Source organism: Salvelinus fontinalis, chromosome 18 (genome assembly GCF_029448725.1).
Source record: "Salvelinus fontinalis isolate EN_2023a chromosome 18, ASM2944872v1, whole genome shotgun sequence".
In the NCBI taxonomy this organism is placed as follows: Eukaryota; Metazoa; Chordata; class Actinopteri; order Salmoniformes; family Salmonidae; genus Salvelinus; species Salvelinus fontinalis.
The window spans coordinates 26,432,352-26,454,357 of record NC_074682.1 but is presented as its reverse complement, the minus strand read 5'-3'; the positions used below and the strand labels follow the sequence as shown (position 1 = coordinate 26,454,357).

Genomic DNA, 22,006 nt, shown 5'->3' with positions numbered 1-22,006 from the left:
AATGAAGTTGTAGAAACATCAAGGATGATCAATGATCAGAATGCACCGGAGCTCAATTTCGAGTCTCATAGAAAAGGGTCTGAATACTTTTGTAAATAAGGTTTCTGTTGTTTATTTTTAATACATGTGCAAGAATTTCTAAAAACCTGTCCTCTCTTTTTCATTATGGGGTATTGTGTGTAGATTGATGAGGAAATCATTTAATTTAATGTAACAAAATGTGGAAAAAGGGAAGGGTCTGAATACCTCACGAATGCACTGTTTATATATATTTTTTATGGCACACGAGACACCTGTCTTATTTGCACCCATCTCAGTGAACTAATGCGAATGCAGAGGCCGAGATTAATCCATTGCGTGGATGGCACAGTCTAAGGGCAGTGTTGCTGCACAACGCACGTCTCTTTCCAGAATGCGCTCTCTCCGGCCAATTTGTGCACATTCATGTTTTCATAACTTCATTGTGTGAATTGTTTGATTGTTAGTGTCTATCAATTCCCCATTACATATATCACCAGTAGTACATTTACCATTCATTTCTATCATTTCTAATCTACAATGTTTGTTTGGTTACGGTAATGGCTGTTAATGCATTCAATATATTATAATTTTTATTTACTGTTCTCATTGTCAGAGTGGACACATTGTTCGCATAGCGAACAACCTATGCCACACTTGTGAGAAACGAGTTTTGTCAATTTAATCATTGTCTTTTGTTTGGAGCGCTCCTGTCAATGTTGAGTAAGGATGCGCACCTGATTACACAGAAGTAGGCCTATAGGCCACCTGGCCTGAGCGCATATGTACCATATAAACCTTTGGAGATCTGATAGTATTTTTGATTGGCTTAACGCACCACCACTAATGAGCTGTGAAGCTTTTCAAAGTAATGTTTTCTTCACCTCAAACAGCAAGCAAACAAAGTCTGTTTTCACATCCATTGAGAATGACAATAATTACTCAATATATATAAAAAATCTTTCCAGCTCTATCACTTTTGTTAACAACAAAAATGTTATGTTCTGATCCAGTGGAAAAACAAATAGCCTACAGCTGTCTGCTCAACCAAGCTCACTGCGGGCCCAGAATATTTTATACAATGCTGCAAGGAGCTTCAGACCGGACCCAAGTTAATAGTTGATACCATATTTCAAGTTCGTTGCAGACAGGCCATGCGTAGCCAATATAATTCATTGAATATTTATTTTTATCTGAATATTCTCAACCTGCAGGCTGCAATGTTTGAATTTTTTGTCTTGATAGGCTATTTTTATATAGTTGGCAATGGCAGTAGAAGTTACTTCTTGGTTTGTATCATTTTCATTTAGATAGAATTTTGATCAACCACGTTAATGACAGATACAAAGATATAAATTAAACTGTTCCATGAAAATGTGCATATGAAAACCATAACTGGCACGCAGATCGGTAGAAATGGTAAGATAAACTGGCATTCCACATGAGAAAGTTCACCGACTCCGTGTAGCTTATTACCGGCAACTTCAGGAAGAGTACTGGCAGAATTTGGGAAAGCCAGTAGGAGTGGGAGGAGGATGGTCGGGACAGGTTAAAGTTTTTTTATTCTGGTTATCTTGAGTCATTTTGTCTCATTTCATCAAACAGTGAGCTTAAAGCATCAGACAAGCTCAATGCAAATATAGTTGATTTTATTAAAACACATAGGGTGTGTCTATATATAGAAAAACAGGCTACACGGTTAAACATTTTGACCAATCGATAGGTCAAAAGAACAGATGACTTTCAGTCGACCAAGAATTTTCTATGTCGGGGATAGCCCTAATACATATCAGCATTAATTTGCTCATATATGAACATTATATTGGATCAAATTACATTCATTAGACCTATGATTCATTATAGCTAAATAACTGATTGTAATAGTTTAGTTCCACAATGACATAAAAACACTTTGAAGCTAATTTCTTTAGCTTCTATACTGCAATAGTCAACACACCATTGAAATACAATGGATTTTACACAGCATACTACAACTCCCAGAGTGCATTTCAACTCCCAGGGGCAATGGTCCGCCCAGGGCTGCTGGCTGGCTAGTGGCTACTGCTAGCAAGCCCAGGCAAAGCTAAGTAGCCTAAATATATTGCCGTCATAGCTAAGTTATGAGTGCATTTTACATTACTTTTGGGTTGTAATCAGATTATAATGCTCACATGAATGTCATGCTGAATATTTGTTCATGTCATTGTCACTCAAAAATAATTTGAATTGAGTTGCTAGTAGAATAGCGTTACAATGCAAATGTCATGTGTAAAATAGTTTGTTCTTTTGCAAATAAACCTCCCTTGCACTGCACTGCTTTTCAACACCTTTTGCATACTTGCTTTGGTGGGCTGGCCATCATATGCTCTGTAAGCATTTCCATTTCATTCTGGAGCCAGTTCTGTGAAGTTGTGGGACGTGGAGGTATGTTTTCATTAGAAGGCATGCTGTCGCTTGCTTTTCAAAAGTGGCACATTCGCAAGAAGCCTGGCTAGTTCACTTCTGCCCCCTTAAGACGATTCAGAAAAATGACTAGACAGACATGATCCTCTCAATCCGTATATGACGTGGGACACATTTGACAGAGGTACCGAAAGTTAAAATAATCTAGTTCCAAACTGTTTTTTATGTTGTAGTATTGAAAAAGTACCGAAGTTGCGGTATACCGTGCAACACTAATGCACACACACACACTCACTCATTACCGGGTAGGCTGGCAGCAGGCCTCCTGGGCCCATGATGTACTGGTTGGGCAGTAGTGGGGGCCCTCCCTGGGACAGGTTAGGATGAGCTTTACCTGGATAATACAAGGACACACACGGCTTCTAGACAACTACAGTTTCACTTGTATGCTTCATGTTTCTGGCTAATTGTGTGTGTGTGTGTGTACACAAATATATTTGTGAGTACCAGTTGAGGAGGAGAGCAGCGGTGCGGTCCTGGGGGCCGAGGAGAGGTTTGATTGGGCTGTGGTTCCATTGGCGCTGAGCCCCAGTGCTTGGCTGGCGTGTAGCCCGCTGGTGCCACCCATGCTACTGACCATACTGTTCATGTGGCTCATGGTGCCCATGATGTGAGCCATGCTGCTGTTGACCTGGTGCAGCGACTGGGCCGGGGCCTGGTGCAGCGACTGAGCCTGGGCCTGGTGCAGCGACTGAGCCTGGGCCTGGTGCAGCGACTGAGCCTGGGCCTGGTGCAGCGACTGAGCCTGGGCCTGGTGCAGCGACTGAGCCTGGGCCTGGTGCAGCGACTGAGCCTGGGCCTGGTGCAGCGACTGAGCCTGGGCCTGGTGCAGCGACTGAGCCTGGGCCTGGTGCAGCGACTGAGCCTGGGCCTGGTGCAGCGACTGGGCCTGGTGCAGAGACTGGGCCTGGGCCTGGTGCAGAGACTGGGCCTGGTGCAGAGACTGGGCCTGGTGCAGAGACTGGGCCGGGGCCTGGCCAGTTGAGTAGGAGCCAGACGAGGGTGCCAGAGAGCTCACACTACTGTCCACACTGGTGTACTACAAAGAGAGGGATAGAGAGAGAGTTAAGGAGGAGGTTGTACTCTGTATAGACCTCTCTAAAATAAATGTGCGTGTGAGTGTGTGTTAAGCCATACTCACAGTGAGAGAGCTGGAGCCGAGCACTGAGGAATGACTACTGCTGCCATGACTACAATGTAGAGAGAAGACCCCTTAAATTTTTCCACATTTTGTTACGTTACAGCCTTATTCTAAAATTGATTAAATGATTTCCCCCCCACAATCTAAACACAATACTTCATAATGACGAAGCGAAAACAGGTTTTTAGAAATTCTTGCAAATTGATTATAAATAAAAAACAGAATTTATGATTTGGAAATGCACACGCCTGTCTATATAAAAAGTCCCACAGTTGACAGTGCATGTCAGAGCAAAAGCCAAGCCATGAGGTCAAAGGAATTGTCTGTAGAGCTCCGAGACAAGATTGTGTGGAGGCACAGCTCCGAGACAAAATTGTGTTGAGGCACAAATCTGGGGAAGGGTACCAAAAAATGTCTGCAGCATTGAAGGTCCCCAAGAACACAGTTGCCTCTATCATTCTTAAATGGAAGAAGTTTGGAACCATCAAGAATCTTCATAGAGCTGGACACACGGCCAAACTGAGCAATCGAGGGAGAAGAGCCTTGGTCAGGGAAATTTCTGACAGAGCTCCAGAGGTCTTCTGTGTAGATGGGAGAACTTTCCAGAAGGACAACCATCTCTGCAGCACTCCACAAATCAGGCATTTATGGTAGAGTGGCCAGATGGAAGCCACTCCTCAGTAAAAGGAACATGACTGCCCGCATGGAGTTTTCCAAAAGGCACCTGAAGGACTCAGACCATGAGAAACAAAATCCTCTGGTCTGATGAAACAAAGATGCAACTCCTTGGCCTGAATACCAAGCGTCACATCCGGAAGAAACCTGGCACCATCCATATGGTGAAGCATGGTGGTGGCAGCATCATGCTGTGGGGATGTTTTACAGCAGCAGGGACTGGGAGACTAATCAGGATCAAGGCAAAGATGAATGGAGCAAAGTACAGAGAGATCCTTGATGAAAACCTGCTCCAGATTGCTCAGGACCTCAGACTGGGGTGAAGGTTCACCTTCCAACAGGACAACGACCCTAAGCACACAGCCAAGACAACGCAGGAGTGGCTTCGGAACAAGTCTCTGAATGTTCTTGAGTGGCCCAGCCAGAGCCCGGACTTGAACCCGATCAAACAGAGACCTGAAAATAGCTGTGCAGCCACATTCCCCTTCCAACCTGACAGAGCTTGAGAGGATCTGCAGAGAAGATTGGGAGAATCTCCCCAAATACAGTTGTGCCAAGCTTCTAGCGTCATATCCAAGAAGACTCGATGCTGTAATCGCTGCCAAAGGTGCTTCAACAAAGTACTCTGTAAAGGGTCTGAATACTTATGTAAATGTGATATCAATTTCACATTTTTTATACATTTGCAAAAATGTCTAAAAGCCTGTTTTTTCTTTGTCATTATGGGGTAATGTGTGTAGATTGATAAGAAAGACAAAAACTATTTAATCAATTTTGGAATAAGGCTGTAACGTAACAAAATGTGGAAAAAGGGAAGGGGTCTGAATACTTTCCGAATGCATTGTATAAAGGACATTAATTAATTTATATATACATCACTTGCCTTCTGCTCTTGATTTAGATATATTCACAATCAAGTATATTCATCTCAATAGATACTAGAAGGTAACTGCATTTGTAGCCTATAGTGGCAAACTTGAATTCTGTATGCATAAATTGCCTCTCACTCACGTCAATACAAGCACACTTCCAAAGACGTCAAGGGAAAAGTGAGTAGGCGTGTGTGTTACCTGCTCAGTGTTGCCAAGCTGGCAGAGGGCATGTCGTGTGGCAGACTGGGAAGTGCTGAGCTGTGGGGGGGTATGGAGGAGGGCATGAGGGCAGAGGGGGCAGGAGCACTGCTGGTACTGATGCTCGGAGAGGGAGACTCTGGCTTTGGCGTGGAGGAGGCTGATGAAGCTGGGAAGAAAGAGAGAGGGAGAAACAATCACATAATTTAACTACAAAAGTAGCAGCATTGAATGATTGATTTAATGAAATGTGTTACTTACTGTCCATCGCAGACGTCCTCACACCGTTCAGACCGTTCTGTTGAGACGAGCAAACGACCAAGTTTGTATTCTTCACTCAAGTCAACTTATCTTTATTATCCGACAGTGGGAAATTATTTTATCATACAACAACTGGTGCGTCTCACAATTACACAAGCCATGACACTGTGTGGGAGGGTCTTGTTCATTAGTGCACACCGTAGCAAAACGTTTCGCAACGGAAAATAAAAACAAACGCTTCTTATTGGACAAGTTCAGGTCGTTCCTCCATGTTTCAGTCCGTTTGGTGCCGAACGACTTTGACTCCGGTGGCCTTCAATGTTAGATAGATAACCTAAACATTGACTCACCATGATTGGTCCGGAGGCCTCTTTGCTCTGGGAGAAGGCCAGGCGTGAGTGAGGGGCCACAGGCCCACAGTCATAACCGCTTCCCAGTGAGACGAAGGGAGAAGTGGAGGAGGAGGAGGGCACTGAGGAGGAAATGGAGGAGGAGGGAGTGGAGGAGCTGACCATACCCATAGCGGAGGGGGCGAGGCTGGGCATGGCCACCGACGGGGAGTGGTAGATGGGCTCAGAGGAGGACAGAGGGAGGGGAATGGAGAGAGGGGTGCCCATAGATTCACTGGTGACAAACAGAGAAGAAGGTTTTAGTTATAAACATGCCATAAGTACAAGTTCATAGTATAAAGTATTCAAATAGACTTCTAGTCCAAGGGGTGTGGTTGCATGGTCTTCAGTCTGTTGGCCACCCCTGTGATCTGTTCAGGAGAGTGCAACATAACAGAATACATATAGCTAGGCATAGAATAACATAGAAATGTTGTGCAGAACAGATAGACAATCTACGATCAGGCACAAAGGAGAATCACGTAAACTCGTTACTTTCTATCTGCAACATTTAACCTAACTAAATACACCTGTGGTAAAAATTGTGACCCACCTGAGGGGTTTGGAGTAGAGGTTGGTCTGGCTCTGTGGGGCGGGGGCCCTGGAGGCCACGCTGACACATGTCTCCACGGGGCCAAAGTCCGGCAGGGCCGCCTCCGAGCCAAAGTCCAGCGCTCCGAACTGAACGTTGAGACCGGGGATGTCGGCAGAGCCGGGCATTTCCACCGCCGACGATGGGATCTAGACAGGAGGGGAGGGAAAGCTCTCACGCAGAGTGGGCATACTGTCGGTAACATTATCATTTACAATCCTTGTATCTGAGAAGATCAGCCTGTGTAAGGATCTGCAAAGATTTGCTTATCTTGACCCCAATACCCTCAAACGCCCTTAGCTTCTTGGTTTAGAGCAGTGCTCTACAATGCTAGGCATTGATCAATTAAGCATCAAGACATTGATTAGATCAATCAGGTGTGTTAGATGGCGCCGGAGAAGAAGGCTGACGTTTTACGTGTTCCTATCCAATTGTGTTTTTTTGTTTGTTTGTTGGCATTGTATGTAACTTATTTTGTACATAATGTTGCTGCTACCGTCTCTTATGACCGAAAATAACTTCTAGACATCAGGACTGAGATTACTCACCACGGACTGGCAGAATCCTTTTTTTCCTTTAACGAGAGACGAGCCTGATGCGAATGATATACTGCTTTCCCGGGAACAGGCCCAGATCCCCGTCATTTGCGTGAAGAGAAGGCGGAGAAAAAGGGGCCGGAGGGCGGGTTGCCTTCTGAGAATTCGTATGCGATTGAATAAACCCCCACCTCCTTCCATTCTGCTAGCAAACGTGCAATCTTTGGAAAATAAAATCAATGACCTACGCGGAAGATTAAACTACCAGCGGGACATTCAAAACTAATATCTTACGCTTCACGGAGTCGTGGCTGAACGACGACGTTATCAACATACAGCTGGCTGGTAATACACTGCACCAGCAGGATAGAACAGCGGCGTCTGGTAAGACAAGGGGCGGCAGACTATGTATTTGTGTAAATAACAGCTGGTACACAATATCTAAGGAAGTCTTGCTCACATGAGCTAGAGTATCTTATGATAAGCTGTAGACCACACTATCTACCTAGAGAGTTTATCTGTATTTTTCATAGCTGTCTACATTCCACCACAGACTGATGCTGGCACTAAGACCGCACTAAATGAGCTGTATTCCGCCATAAGCAAACAGGAAAACGCTCACCAAGAGGTGGTGCTCCTAGTGGCTGGGACTTTAATGCAGGGAAACTATCAGCATGTTAAATGCTGAAAAAACAACAACATCTGGACCACCTATACTCCATACACAAAGCTCTCCCTCGCCCTCCATTTGGCAAATCTGACTTTAATTCTATCCTCCTGACTCCTGCTTACAAGCAAAAATTAAAGCAGGAAGCACCAGTGACTAAATCAATAAAAAAATGGTCAGATGAAGCAGATGCTAAGCTACAGGACTGTTTTGCTAGCACAGACTGGAATATGTTCCGGGATTCCTCCGATGGGATTGAGTACACCACATCAGTCATTGGCTTCATCAATAAGTGCATCGATGACGTCGTCCCCACAGTGACCGTACGTACATACCCCAACCAGAAGCCATGGAGTACAGGAATATTCCGCACTGAGCTAAAGGCTAGAGCTGTCGCTTTCAAGGAGCGGGACTCTAACCCGGAAGCTTATAAGAAATCCCGCTATGCCCTCCGATGAACCATCAAACAGCCAAAGCGTCAATACAAGAATAATATTGAATCATACTACACCGGCTCTGACGCTCATCGGATGTGGCAGGGCTTGCAAACTATTACAGACTACAAAGGGAAGCACAGCCGAGAGCTGCCCAGTGACACGAGCCTACCAGATGAGCTAAACTACTTCTATGCTCGCTTCAGGGCAAATAACACTGAAACATGCATGGTAGCACCAGCTGTACTGGAAGACTGTGTGATCACGCTCTCCGCAGCCGATGTGAGTAAGACCTTTAGACAGGTCAACATTCACAAGGCCGCAGGGCCAGAAGTATTATCAGGACATGTACTGCGAGCATGCGCTGACCAACTAGCAAGTGTCTTCACTGACATTTTCAACCTCTCCCTGTCTGAGTCTGTAATACCAACATGTTTTAAGAAGAACACCATAGTCCCTATACCCAAGAACACTAAGGTAACCTGCCTAAATGACTACCGACCCGTAGCACTTACGTCTGTAGCCATGAAGTATTTTGAAAGGCTAGTCATGACTCGCATCAACACCATTATCCCAGAAATCCTAGACCCACTCCAATTTGCATACCGCCCTAACAGATCCAAAGGTAATGCAATACCTATTGCACTCCACAATGCCCTTTCCCACCCGGACAAAAGGAACACCTATGTGAGAATGCTATACATTGACTACAGCTCAGCATTCAACACAATAGTGCCCTCAAAGCTCATCAATAAGCTAAGGACCCTGGGACTAAACACCTCCCTCTGCAACTGGATCATGGACTTCCTGACGGGCCACCCCTAGGTGGTAAGGGTAAGTAACAACATCCGCCACGCTGATCCTCAACACAGGGGCCTCTCAGGGGTGCACGGCCAGGCACGACTCCAACACCATCATTAAGTTTGCCGATGACACAACAGTGGTAGGCCTGATCAACGACCACAACGAGACAGCCTATAGGGAGGAGGTCAGAGACCTGGCCATGTGATGCCAGGGCAAAAACCTCTCCCTCAACGTGATCAAGAGAAAGGAGATGATTGTGGACTACAGGAAAATGAGGACCGAGCACACCCCCCATTCTCATCGATGGGGCTGTAGTGGAACAGTTTGAGAGTTTTAAGTTCCTTAGTGTCCACATCACCAACAAACTAACATGGTCCAAGCACACCAAGACAGTTGTGAAGCAAACACGACAAAACCTATTCCCCCTCAGGAGACTGAAAAGATTTGGCATGGGTCCTCAGATCCTCAAAAGGTCCTACAGCCGCACCATCGAGAGCATCCTGACTGGTTGCATCACTGCCTGGTATGGCAACTGCTCGGCCTCCGACCGGCAAGGCACGACAGAGGGTATTGCGTACGGCCTAGTACATCACTGGGGCCAAGCTTCCTGCCATCCAGGACCTCTATAACAGGCGATGTCAGAGGAAGGCCCTAAAAATTGTCAAAGACTCCAGCCACCCTAGTCATATACTGTTCTCTCTGCTACCACATGGCAAGCGGTACCGGAGTGCCAAGTCTAGGTCCAAGAGGCTTCTAAACAGCTTCTACCCCTAAGCAATAAGACTCCTGAACTAATCAAATGGCTACCCAGACTATTTGCATTCCCCCCTTTTTGTACTCCGCTGCAACTCTGTTATCATCATCTATGCATAGTCACTTTAATAACTCCACCTACATGCACATATTACCTCAATTACCTCGACTAACCGGTGCCCCCGCACATTGACTCTGTACCGGTACCCCCCCCCCCCCCCCCCCCCCCCCCCCCCCCCCCTATATAGTCTCGCTATAGTTATTTTACTGCTGCTCTTTAATTACTTATTTTTATTTATTTTGTATTTTTTGTAAACTGCATTGTTGGTTAGGGGCTCGTAAATAAGCATTTCATTGTAAGGTCTACCTACACCTGGTGCAATCATCCCATGTGGCTAATAAAATTTGATTTGATTTAGAACTAGGCTAAGAGCCTTAATAGCAAAGGTTGACCTGCACACTGGGTGAATCTCAGGTCTTTCCTTGATTCCCCCCGTCTTTGATTCCTTGACTTCACACAGGGAATCGAGGAAAGACTTGACTTTGGTTCCTTACCTTAGAGGTGGGAGGTATCCTTCGTTTCTGAGCCTTTAGCTGCGGAATGCGGTGCTGCAGCGAGCTGCTGCCCTGAGGGTCCGGCCCTGCGCTGGGGGCAGGCTTGGCACCGATGGCGGCCAGGGGGGGTCCCTGGCTGGGGGAGGGGGATTGGGCTGGCGGGGGGCTGGACTGGCGCGCCAGGGGCAGAGAGGGGGCGCCGTGTCTCTGGACTAGATGGCTCAGCACCAGGGACGGCTCAGGCTGCAGTCTAAACTCCCCTGGAGGGCAAAAACACACAAACACAGATCAGCCAGGCATATGGACACAAACACCACATGAAGACATTTGGTCATGTATTTTTTGAACCCATATGCCAGGTATTTGAAATGATAGATGAATTTGTTAAATCTCTAATTAAATCTGACAAAAAGTATTTGAGTGTGTGGTGGGTGTTCTATCTTCGTGGGGATGTGAAATCCCCAAAAGTCCACACAAGGACAGTAAAACAAGGAAAATTCTTCCCACGTACCCCACTAGGACAAAGGCTTTTTTAAACTTAGGGGTTAGGTTTATGGTTAGGGCTACAATTAGGGTTAGCGGTTAGGTAAAATAGGATTTTGAATTTAAATAAAGTTTAGGTCCCCACAAGAATAGAAAAACAAGTGTGTGTGTGTCTCACGGCTGAAGTGGGAGGTGAGTGAGGTGGTGGTGGTGGTGCTAGGCTCTGGGGTCTTGATGTCCCAGCTGGAAGTGGAAGGCGGAGGGAGGACCGGGGGTGCTACTCCTAACCCTGGGAGTCTACTCCCCAGAGAGGTGCTGCTAGTCCCCTGTGTGCTGGGAGGGGGGGCTGCCTGGGAGGAGGGGAGAGGACCCAGGCCTGGGCCCTTCAGCTGCTCCAAGATCTGGGCCCCTGGACTGGACTGACTCCTCTTAGACTGACCCAGGTCCCCAAAACCTGCCCCCAGCACTGACGACTGGCAGGGAGCGAGCGAGACAGAGAGTTAGATTGGGGTGCTCGCAAATTGTTTAAGACATATTTTCAGAATTAATGGGGCGCTATGATAATACAACAAAAATATGGTGATCATGTACAGGAAATATGTATCTGAAAACTGTAAAGGAAACGAGTGTGTGGGAGGGTATGGCTCACCAGGGCGGCATGTGCGTAGCTGGTACTGCCTGTGCCGATAGCCGACCCGTTGCGGGCGGGGTGATGGTGGGAGTTTGTGAAGACCAGGCTCTGAGAGGGGGCCTCTTCTCCTCCCACTGGCTTCTGCAGCATAGACGCATGGTCCAGGCTACAGGAGATACACATACAATTATTACAACACAATACTATTTCTATTATACACATACACAGTCAGAATGGGGACCTGCTTTAGAGATATACATCACAGCCACTATGAAAACCCTGTCTACAGGTGAAGGATCCATACATCCAGGATATTGTGCATGTATAGAGCTGGGCCAAACATATCACTCCATGGAATAAACCTGGCAGAGGTAAAACTGTTGTTTTGTGCACCGCTGGGCACTAGTATTGTCCTATATTTTGTGCGCCGCCCTATGGGACTCCCAATCACAGCCGGTTGTGATACAGACTGGGATCGAACCAGGGTCTGTAGTGACGCCTCTAGCACTGAGATGCAGTGCCTTAGACCGCTGGTCCACTCGGGAGCCCATATATATACAAACACAATACCAAAATCAGTATTGAAATGTGCCCTAGTTGGTTGTGCGGATGTTGAGCAGGGAGCTACCTTTGCCCAGGTGTGATGTTGTTCTGGGGTGCCGGTGCACTTGAGGCAGTGAACACTTTGGTCTCAGAGAGCTGAGGGAAGACAGAGAGAGGGTTACTGAGTTGGTGACAAATTGCAATAGGCAGAGTTGTGAGATGCAAGCAAATCTATGGTTTTGTTCAATTACAATCCAAAATGGCTGATCTAACACTGTCCACTTCAAGGAAAGCTCCATATCAACTAGCATAAACCTTTTTAACAAACAACTAACGCTGTATGATAACTTGTATATTGTATTTGTTCCATCTGAAGATACATCTCCAAAACGTGAACATAAGACTCACAGATCCCTCCACCCCCTGACCACTACTCCCCAGTACTCAGACTCACATCCTCGCTCCAGTCCTCAGCAGCCCAGTCCTCCAGTGTACTCCTCCAGGCCACTGCATGGGGAACACCAGTGAGGGGTTAGAGGTTATTGAATACAGGTCAGAGATGAAGGGGGAAAAACAGAGGCTTTATGAAGAGGCGTTAGAATATGAACTGAAGTTCAGGGACATTTCCCTAGCACCAGTCTACAAGGAACATTAAAAACAATGAACACATCCTGACCAATGAATACATCCTGACTAACATTCAAAACGATGCAGTAATGATGTGATATTTTTTCAACTCTGCACCTGGGGAAATTGGTGGATGTGTGCACACAATTTTTTGAAAAGCCCAGTGTTTCATGGTCCTGGCCTCACCTGTCCCGTCTGTGCTGTTGATGGCTCCTGACTCCCAGGAGTCATCTTGTGTGGCCCCTGTCCTCTGTTCTGCAGTGTAGTCTGCTGGGTTAAAGGTCCTGAGGAGAGGAGGGGTCTAGGTGTAAGAAAAAGCAGTGTACGAGGAACCAGACAGGTGTGTGTGTAAGAGTTGGTGTGTGTAGGTGTGTGTATTCCATAACTCACCCCATTCCCTGGGCTGAGAACCTGCTTCCCGCTGGCACCCTGCCCCTTCCTCTGCCTCCAGATCCGACTGTAGCACACACACACACAGACACACACTAGGTCAACACATAGAAAGCATGGAACCAAACAAATTGTGTGTAGTTAAGATACCACAAGTTACCTGGGAGTGTTGACTGGAACACATGAGAAAGTGCCACTAAATGACACTCACCTCTACCCCCTCGCCCCCCCCTGCGGCCTCGCTCTGACCCTCTGTCCACAGGGACCACTTCCACACCATTCTCCTCTGGCCGCACTGCTCAGAGAGACAGAAAGAGAAAGGGAGAGAGGGGAAGGGACAGGACTTAGTAACTGGGTAAAATGATGTGTTGCCTTTTAACCAATTCTGCTAAATAGTGTATCAATGACTAATAATGGCTTAGTGACAAATAGGCTGCCAATAAATTCTTAGTAAATGCTCCATGCAGTGTTCCCTAATCCAAGGTATGGTCAATGAAATAAACACACAGACTCTAATACCCTTTACAGACAGATTATATGGTGTGTTGGCTTTAAAAAAAATGCTGGCAATGTTTTATAGAGCCCAAATCATACAGTCCCATTTTTACCACATTCTTGCCGGGATAAGTCTTTTATATCACCCATGCACATGCCGGCAAGTTCAGGAATAGGAGTAGGCATGAGCGATGTGGGTGGACGTCTATTTTAATACATCCATTAAATATACGCCATCACAAAGAAACCCATTATTAATGTGTTCTAGGCAGGTCCTAAGAAACATAATAAGACTAATAAAATGTATTTTCAAAAGAATAGAAAGGCATGTTTTGAGTTTAATTATGTTACTGGTCTGTGCACCCTACAGCCTACGCCATGCTCATGAAATCAACAGTTATTTTAACAGAGGACTCACTTAGGCTACCCTGATCACAGTCAACACATAAGAATATAATGTAACAGAATAAAATACAAATAATATTTTCCCACACTTCCGCTTTTTTGATCCACGTTTTATCCCTTTCCTACCCTCACTCCACTTTGTCGGCAGCAGGCATAGGGTCTTACATTGAGAGTATCTTCACCATCAATCTATACTTTCAAAAGCATGCGAGTCATTTCACAACCTCCGTTGGCTTTTGGAGTCATCTACATGCAATCGAGCAAAAATAATAGGTCTAAACTTTATTTAGGCTACATTATTGAATGCTAAATGTTTCTGATCAGTGATAGATAAGCAAACAAATATATGAGTTAAACCACCTCCACTTATTTTCCCAGCCAGAAAATTAACCAAATATACAGATGGAGAGTCAGTTAAACAAAATCCCATTGGTTGATTAAGACTTTTGGTTGGGAGTAGTTTTTGGGCTGTTGGTTGGGAGTAGACCTGACTGCAAGTCAAGAGCAAAATTATCAACTTGATGGATAGCATGCTGGCAAAATGTTCTGATCAGTGCTAATGAATGAGCCAACTAGACAAGATGATCATGAGCAGAACGCACCTCAACTTAGCTAACATTTCCACAGCCTAATTGTAGCCTAACCAATAGCCAAACAGCGAATCGGTGAAAATAAAAATCTGAAATGTATTGATTTATCAAGACCCCACGCTTGTCTCAAAGCGGCAGGAAACAGTGCTCAAATAGTTGACCATACGTCAGACTATTGCTTCAGATGTATTATAATAATTGGAAGACTGAGTTTCAGGAAGCAACAATTTGATGATGCCTTCAATGACATTAGCCTACTTTATCCCCATATTTTTCGTAATTCTGTCATATTTATTCCCAGTTATTCTCTATGGAGCCATCCCGTTGTGGCTAAGAAAACAGTGCATGTGGTGGGCTATGCAAAGAAATAGGTGAAGTGACATGCCTCGCAAAGTTTAGAGGATAGTAGCAACCATCAAGAGCTTAAGAGCATAGTGCATGCCAATCGCGTCTCAACATTACGGCTACATTTCATACTAAGCCGAAGGCAGGCCTTTACCGCAATCATGACTAGGTCGGTTCGCGGAACTAAAAGTTTAGGCCTTGATACCGGCAACACCATTCAGATATAAAGAAAAGGCGGAAAAGGTTGGTGGGATGCTAAAGTTGGCGGGAAAACATATTGGTTTGAAAGGTAATAAACAACTGAAATCCTAGAGAGCTGCAGACTTTGACTTATCATTCACCCTGGCTCTTAGGTGATCAATTAGGCAGTGTTATAATGCCTTGTTTATTAACAAATGGATAGAATTTGAGAGACTCCGTGGTCCCCTACCTCTCTCCCCCTGGCGGCTGCGACTGCTGGCCCCTCTGCCTCTCCGGTTGCTTCCCCCGCGGCCCCTGCTGACCTCCCTCTCTCCTCCTCTCTTCTCCCGGTTCTCCTTGCCCTCCGCAGGACCGTCCTTCGCTAGGGGTTTCTTTTTCCCCACTGTCTCCCATGAGGTCTGAGAGAGAGAGAGAAGTTTAAAAAAGTTTGATCTCTCCTTATTGACACATCCTCACTTGCTTTGAAAGGGGGGGTGTATAGGGAAATGGGAGCAAGAGGTGGAGGGATGGAAATAGAGGGGGTGATAAGAGTAGAGGAAGGGAAAGAAGGGGAAGAGAACGACAGATTAAAAGGTTACAGGTCAGATCCTACAACTGCTTGAACTTCTTCCTTTCCCATGAACTTCAAAATAGTCCATGTGAGATAATGTATTTATGTAATCGACATACCACTACATGTGGTTGTGACTACAGGTCGACCGATTAAATCGGAATGGCCGATTAATTAGGGCCGATTTCAAGTTTTCATAACAATCGGAAATCGTTATTTTTGGATGCCGTTTTTTTTTTTACACCTTTATTTAATCTTTATTTAACTAGGCAAGTCAGTTAAGAACACATTCTTATTTTCAATGACGGCCTAGGAACGGTGGGTTAACTGCCTCGTTCAGGGGCAGAACGACAGATTTTTACCTTGTCAGCTCGGGAGGTTCAATCTTGCAACCTTACAGTTAACTAGTCTACGCTCTAACCACCTGATTACATTGCACTCCACGAGGAGCCTGCCTGTTACGCGAATGCAGTAAGCCAAGGTAAGTTGCTAGCTAGCATTAAACTTATCTTATAAAAAACAATCAATCAATCATAATCACTAGTTAACTACACATGGTTGATGATATTACTAGTTTATCTAGCGTGTCCTGCGTTGAATATAATCGATGCGGTGCGTATCGTTGCTTCAATGTGTACCTAACCATAAACATCAATGCCTTTCTTAAAATCAATACACAGAAGTATATATTTTTTAAACATGCATATTTAGCTAAAAGAAATCCAGGTTATCAGGCAATATTAACAAGGTGAAATTGTGTCACTTCTCTGGCGTTCATTGCTCGCAGAGTCAGTGTATATGCAACAGTTTGGGCCGCCTAATTTGCCAGAATTTTACGTAATTATGACATAACATTGAAGGTTGTGCAATGTAACAGGAATATTTAGACTTAGGGATGCCACCCGTTAGATAAAATACGTAACGGTTCCGTATTTCACTGAAAGAATAAACGTCTTGTTTTCGAGATGATAGTTTCCGGATTCGCCCATATTAATGACCTAAGGCTCGTATTTCTGTGTGTTATTATGTTATAATTAAGTCTATGATTTGATAAAGCAGTCTGACTGAGCGATGGTAGGCACCAGCAGGCTCGTAAGCATTCATTCAAACAGAGCTTTCGTGCGTTTTGCCAGCAGCTCTGCTGTTTTTGACTTCAAGCCTATCAACTCCTGAGATGAGGCTGGTGTAACCGATGTGAAATGGCTAGCTAGTTAGCGGGGTGTGCGCTAATAGCGTTTCAAACGTCACTCGCTCTGAGACTTGGAGTGGTTGTTCCCCTTGCCCTGCAAGGGCCGCGGCTTTTGTGGAGCGATGGGTAACGCTGCGTCGAGGGTGGCTGTTGTCGTTGTGTTCCTGGTTCGAGCCCAGGTATCAATACTAAAGTGCCTATAAGAACATCCAATAGTCAAAGGTATATGAAATACAAATGGTATAGAGAGAAATAGTCCTATAATTCCTATAATAACTACAACCTAAAACTTCTTACCTGGGAATATTGAAGACTCATGTTAAAAGGAACCACCAGCTTTCATATGTTCTCATGTTCTGAGCAAGGAACTTAAACGTTAGCTTTCTTACATGGCACATATTGCACTTTTACTTTCTTCAACACTTTGTTTTTGCATTATTTAAACCAAATTGAACATGTTTCATTATTTATTTGAGGCTAAATTGATTTTATTGATGTATTATATTAAGTTAAAATAAGTGTTCATTCAGTATTGTTATAATTGTCATAAAAAATTGTCTGATTAATCAGTATCGACTTTTTTGGCCCTCCAATAATCGGTATCGGTATTGAAAAATCATAATCGGTCGACCTCTAGTTGTGACCCTGTATACCCCTCCTATTGCAGTCTCACAACGTCACTGACAAAGACAGACATCATGAAGGATTCACGACCACAGAGTCCAGAGGCCGACACAAAACAACGCAGCCAGAGGAGAGGGTACCGGAGTGGTCTTCTAGTGAGGCCTCGGATGCGCGCACACCACCCACCGCTTCCGAGTATACTACTCACTAATGTCCGGGCCCTAGTTAACAAAGTCGATGAAATCAGGGCAAGAGTTGCTTTCCAAAGGAGATATCCAAGATTGTAACATACTCTGTTTCATGGAAACATGGCTAGCTTGGGACATGCTGTCGGAGTCCGTACAGGAACAATGGGATTTTCAGTGCAACGGGATTTTCAGTGCATCGCACCGACAGGAATAAACATCTCTCCGGTAAGAAGAAGGGTGGTGGAGTATGTTTCATGATTAACAACTCATGGTGTAATTGTAACAACATGCAAGAACTCAAGTCCTTTTGTTCACCTGACCTAGAATCAATCAAATGCCGGCCGTATTATCTCCCAAGAGAACTCTCCTCCGTTATCGCCACAGCCGTGTATTTCCCCCCGCAAGCGGATACAAAAGACGGCCATCAAGGAACTTCACTGGACTTTATGCAAACTGGAAACCATATATCCTGAGGCTGCATATATTGTAGCCGGGGATGTTCTCAAATCAGCTTTGTTAAAAAGGCTACCTAAATTCTATCAGCATATCGATTGCAGTACACGAGCGAGTAACACGCTCGACCATTGCTACTCTACCTTCTGCAATGCATACAAGGCCCTCCCCCGCCCTCATTTTGGCAAATCCGACCATGACTCCATTTTGTTGCTCCCCTCCTATAGGCAGAAACTAAAACAGGAAGCGCCCGTGCTTAGGTCTATCCAACGCTGTCTGACTGATTCCACGCTTCAAGATTGCTTCGATCAGGTGGACTGGGATATGTTCCGGGTAGCCTCAGACAATAACATTGACGTATACGCTGACTCAGTGAGCGAGTTTATAAGGAAGTGTATAGGAGATATTGTACCCACTATGACTATTAAAACCTTCCCAAACCAGAAACCGTGGATTGATGGCAGCATTCGCGCAAAACTGAAAGCATGTACAACCGCATTTAATCATGGCAAGATGACCGAATACAATCAGTGTAGTTATTCCCTCCATAAGGCAATCAAACAAGCAAAGCATCAGTATAGAGACAAAGTGGAGTCGCAATTCAACGGCTCAAACACAAGACGTATGTGGCAGGGTCTACAGACAATAACGGATGACAAAAAGAAAACCAGCCCTGTCACAGACATCAACGTCTTGCTTCCAGCCAAATTAAACAACTTCTTTGCGCACTTTGAGGACAATACAGTGCCCCTGACACAGCCCGCTACCAAAGAATGTGGGCTCTCCTTCTCCGTGGCCGAAGTGAGTAAAACATTTAAATATGTCAACCCTCGCAAGGCTGCCGGCCCAGACAGCATCCCTAGCCGCATCCTCAGCCCAGCTGGCTGGTGTGTTTACAGACACACTCAATCCCTATCCCAGTCTGCTGTCCCCACATGCTTCAAGATGGCCACCATTGTTCCTGTTCACAAGAAAGTAAGGTAACTGAACTAAATGGCCATCACCCCGTTGCACTCACTTCTGTCATCATGAAGTGCTTTGAGAGACTAGTCAAGGATCATATCACCTCCACCCTACCGGTCACCCTAATCCCACTCCAATTTGCTTACCGCCCCCAATAGGTCCACAGACGATGCAATCGCCATCATACTGCACACTGCCCTATCCCATCTGGACAAGACGAATACCTATGTAAGAATGCTGTTCATTGACTACAGCTCAGCATTCAACACCATAGTACCCTCCAAACTCATCATTAAGCTTGAGACCCTGGGTCTCGACCTCACCCTGTGCAACTGGGTCCTGGACTTCCTGATGGGCCACCCCCAGGTGGTGAGGGTAGGAAACAACATCTCCACCCCGCTGATCCTCAACACTGGGGCCCCACAAGGGTGCGTTCTCAGCCCCCTCCTGTAATCCCTGTTCACCCACGACTGAGTGGCCATGCACCCCCCCAACTCAATCATCAAGTTTGCAGATGACACTACAGTGGTAGGCTTGATTATCAACAACGATGACACATCCTACAGGGAGGAGGTGAGGGCCCTCGGAGTGGGGTGTCAGGAAAATAACCTCTCACTCAATGTCACAAATCAAAAGAGATGATCGTGGACTTCAGGAAACAGCAAAGGGAGCACCCCCCTATACACATCGACCGGACAGCAGTGGAGAAGGTGGAAAGTTTTAAGTTCCTCTGTGTACATATCACCAACAAACTGAAATGGTCCACGCACACAGACCTCAGGAGGCTGAAAACATTTGGCTTGTCACCGATCACTAACTTTTACAGGTGCACAATTGAGAGCATCCTGTCGGGCTGTATCACCACCTGTTACGGCAACTGCACCGTCCTCAACCGCAGGGCTCTCCAGGGGGTGGTGCAGTCCGCACAACGCATCACCGGGGGCAAACTACCTGCCCTCCAGATTGTTAAACAGCCACCACTAGCAGAGAGGCGGCAGCCTACCTACAGACTTGATATCACTGGCCACTTTAATAAATGTCTTGTCACTTTAATAATGTCACTTTAAGAATGTTTACATATCTCATCTGTGTATACTGTATTCTTTACTATCTTTTGCATCTTAGCCGCTCTGTCACTGCTCATACATTTATTTCATACTTATATATTCTTATCCCATTACTTTACTAGATTGTGTATTAGGTTTTGTTGTGGAATTGTGAGATATTACCTGTTAGATACAGCTGCACTGTCAGATCTAGAAGAATAAGCATTTCGCTACACTCGCAATAACATCTGCAAACGATGTGTATGTGACCAATAAAATTTGATTTGAGCTGTTATGTTTTGGGGGAGACATATACTTCAGGGTCATATTCATTAGAGCACAAAACATATCAAAACGTAGCACATTGTTTTGTGCCAGAAGACAAAAATGAGCCTTTGAGGCGACTGTGCAAAACTAAGCTAGCTACGACTAGCTGCCCATCACCCAGAGAAGGAAGGAAAGTGGTTGAAGGAAATTGAAAAGGTAGCATTAGCGTTAGTCCCCTGTGCCCTACCGTGTCAGAGGTGCTCTCAAGGAGGAAGTTGATGGCTCTGTTGACATCCTCGTTGCAGTCGTGGAGCGCTACCATGCACTCGTCCTGGTTCTTTCCGGTCACCTCCATCAGCTATGGACGTACACACACGGGCACACACAAATATACACGAGTGCTTCATTTGAATCCACAACAACACATGACAGAATATACAAGACCCCTATGTATACTGATGTATGTTGATAGTATGTACAGCTTGTGTGTGTGTCTATCACAGAAGGAAATATGTGTCACTTCTAGTTGCATAGACAGTATTAGAAAAGGTCTGCACTCTTAGAATTGAGGTGGGGGGGGGGGGGGGGGCATTTTATTAAAAAATTGCATAATATATATATATATATTATATTAGTGCGGACCCTCTTTTCTAGTACATGCAGTCACAAACATACACTCACAGGCATAGAATGGTTTCCAAAGTTAACAGGTGAGCACAGCACAAGTGTGTTCATTCCTGCTGATTCAAGTGGAATTAAGGTAGGCCTCTTAATGGGCAACAAACACCCCAACAGACACACGCCAGCATTCAGCACTGACACAATGGCCTCGGCAATGCCCACCCATTCACCTGGTTCACTTTGTCCTCAAAATCAGAATCATTCTTGTCATAGATCATCTGGGCGAGCCGGATCTGCTCTGCGGTCGCCTGCAGGTGAGAAGAGGTAGAGCGAGGAAGGATGAATGAGGAGGAAAAGAGGAAGGTGGTGGAGGAAAAGAAGGTGGGGGAGGAGGAAAAGAGAAGGGAGGAGAAATAATGTTTTGAAGAAAATCATTAACACCTGAAGACCTGCTAAGTATGATCAAGTGAATTGTACTGTGTGTGTGTGTGTGTCCCTCACCTGGAGCTGTTTCTGTGGTTGAGTTGTGTGGGTGGCAGCAGGCAGCACTTTATCCCGAGTGCCCCGGGCTTTGTCACCACCCAACGAGGTCATCATATACAGTATATACAAAACAATGTATGTACAAAATAGAAAAATCTGGAAGACAAAACAGAGAGAAAGAGGAATTGGGGTGGGGGGGAACAAAGGTCAAATGTGGATAGAAAGTCACACCAATAATGCAATCAGTATTTTCCCTACTCACTGTAGACAGTTAAATAAAGGTTAAATAAAAATACAAATAAATTACAGATAAAAGACAAACACTTATTTAAATTTAGGCCAGATAAAAGACAAACACTTATTTAAATTTAGGCCTAGGTTGTTAGGATAGTCCTGATTTTATTTTATTGCAGTTTCTTTTGAGCTGAAATGCATTCCCTGGTCTGTGGACACGAGTAACCTGTATCAGACATCCACACATCAACAAAGTCGGATGGGATTGCGCAACACAAAGTCTAAACACATTCAGTGATCTGACTGTATTGGCATAAATC

General features: G+C 45.2%; 1 protein-coding gene across 5 annotated transcripts in view; it reads right to left on the bottom strand.

The window, feature by feature from the left end:
* The window catches only part of LOC129815220 (ubiquitin-associated protein 2-like), a 32,737-nt gene that overhangs the window by 9,472 nt on the left and 1,259 nt on the right, over nucleotides 1–22,006 (bottom strand). For 4 of the 5 annotated variants that reach the window (XM_055868804.1, XM_055868802.1, XM_055868801.1 and 1 more), the window contains exons 2-20: nucleotides 21,471–21,608; nucleotides 21,200–21,277; nucleotides 20,596–20,706; nucleotides 15,298–15,466; nucleotides 13,193–13,327; nucleotides 13,033–13,099; nucleotides 12,829–12,926; nucleotides 12,470–12,522; nucleotides 12,101–12,171; nucleotides 11,491–11,638; nucleotides 11,020–11,314; nucleotides 10,359–10,618; nucleotides 6,571–6,758; nucleotides 5,979–6,252; nucleotides 5,629–5,665; nucleotides 5,368–5,536; nucleotides 3,623–3,671; nucleotides 2,929–3,520; nucleotides 2,724–2,815 (exon numbers count right to left, since the gene is read on the bottom strand). In XM_055868804.1, coding sequence (XP_055724779.1) covers nucleotides 2,724–2,815; nucleotides 2,929–3,520; nucleotides 3,623–3,671; nucleotides 5,368–5,536; nucleotides 5,629–5,665; nucleotides 5,979–6,252; nucleotides 6,571–6,758; nucleotides 10,359–10,618; nucleotides 11,020–11,314; nucleotides 11,491–11,638; nucleotides 12,101–12,171; nucleotides 12,470–12,522; nucleotides 12,829–12,926; nucleotides 13,033–13,099; nucleotides 13,193–13,327; nucleotides 15,298–15,466; nucleotides 20,596–20,706; nucleotides 21,200–21,277; nucleotides 21,471–21,566 — 2,982 coding nt within the window. In that variant the 5' untranslated portion in view covers nucleotides 21,567–21,608. The remainder of the gene's footprint in view (nucleotides 1–2,723; nucleotides 2,816–2,928; nucleotides 3,521–3,622; nucleotides 3,672–5,367; nucleotides 5,537–5,628; nucleotides 5,666–5,978; nucleotides 6,253–6,570; nucleotides 6,759–10,358; nucleotides 10,619–11,019; nucleotides 11,315–11,490; nucleotides 11,639–12,100; nucleotides 12,172–12,469; nucleotides 12,523–12,828; nucleotides 12,927–13,032; nucleotides 13,100–13,192; nucleotides 13,328–15,297; nucleotides 15,467–20,595; nucleotides 20,707–21,199; nucleotides 21,278–21,470; nucleotides 21,609–22,006) is intronic. The other variant, XM_055868803.1, reaches the window with a different exon arrangement.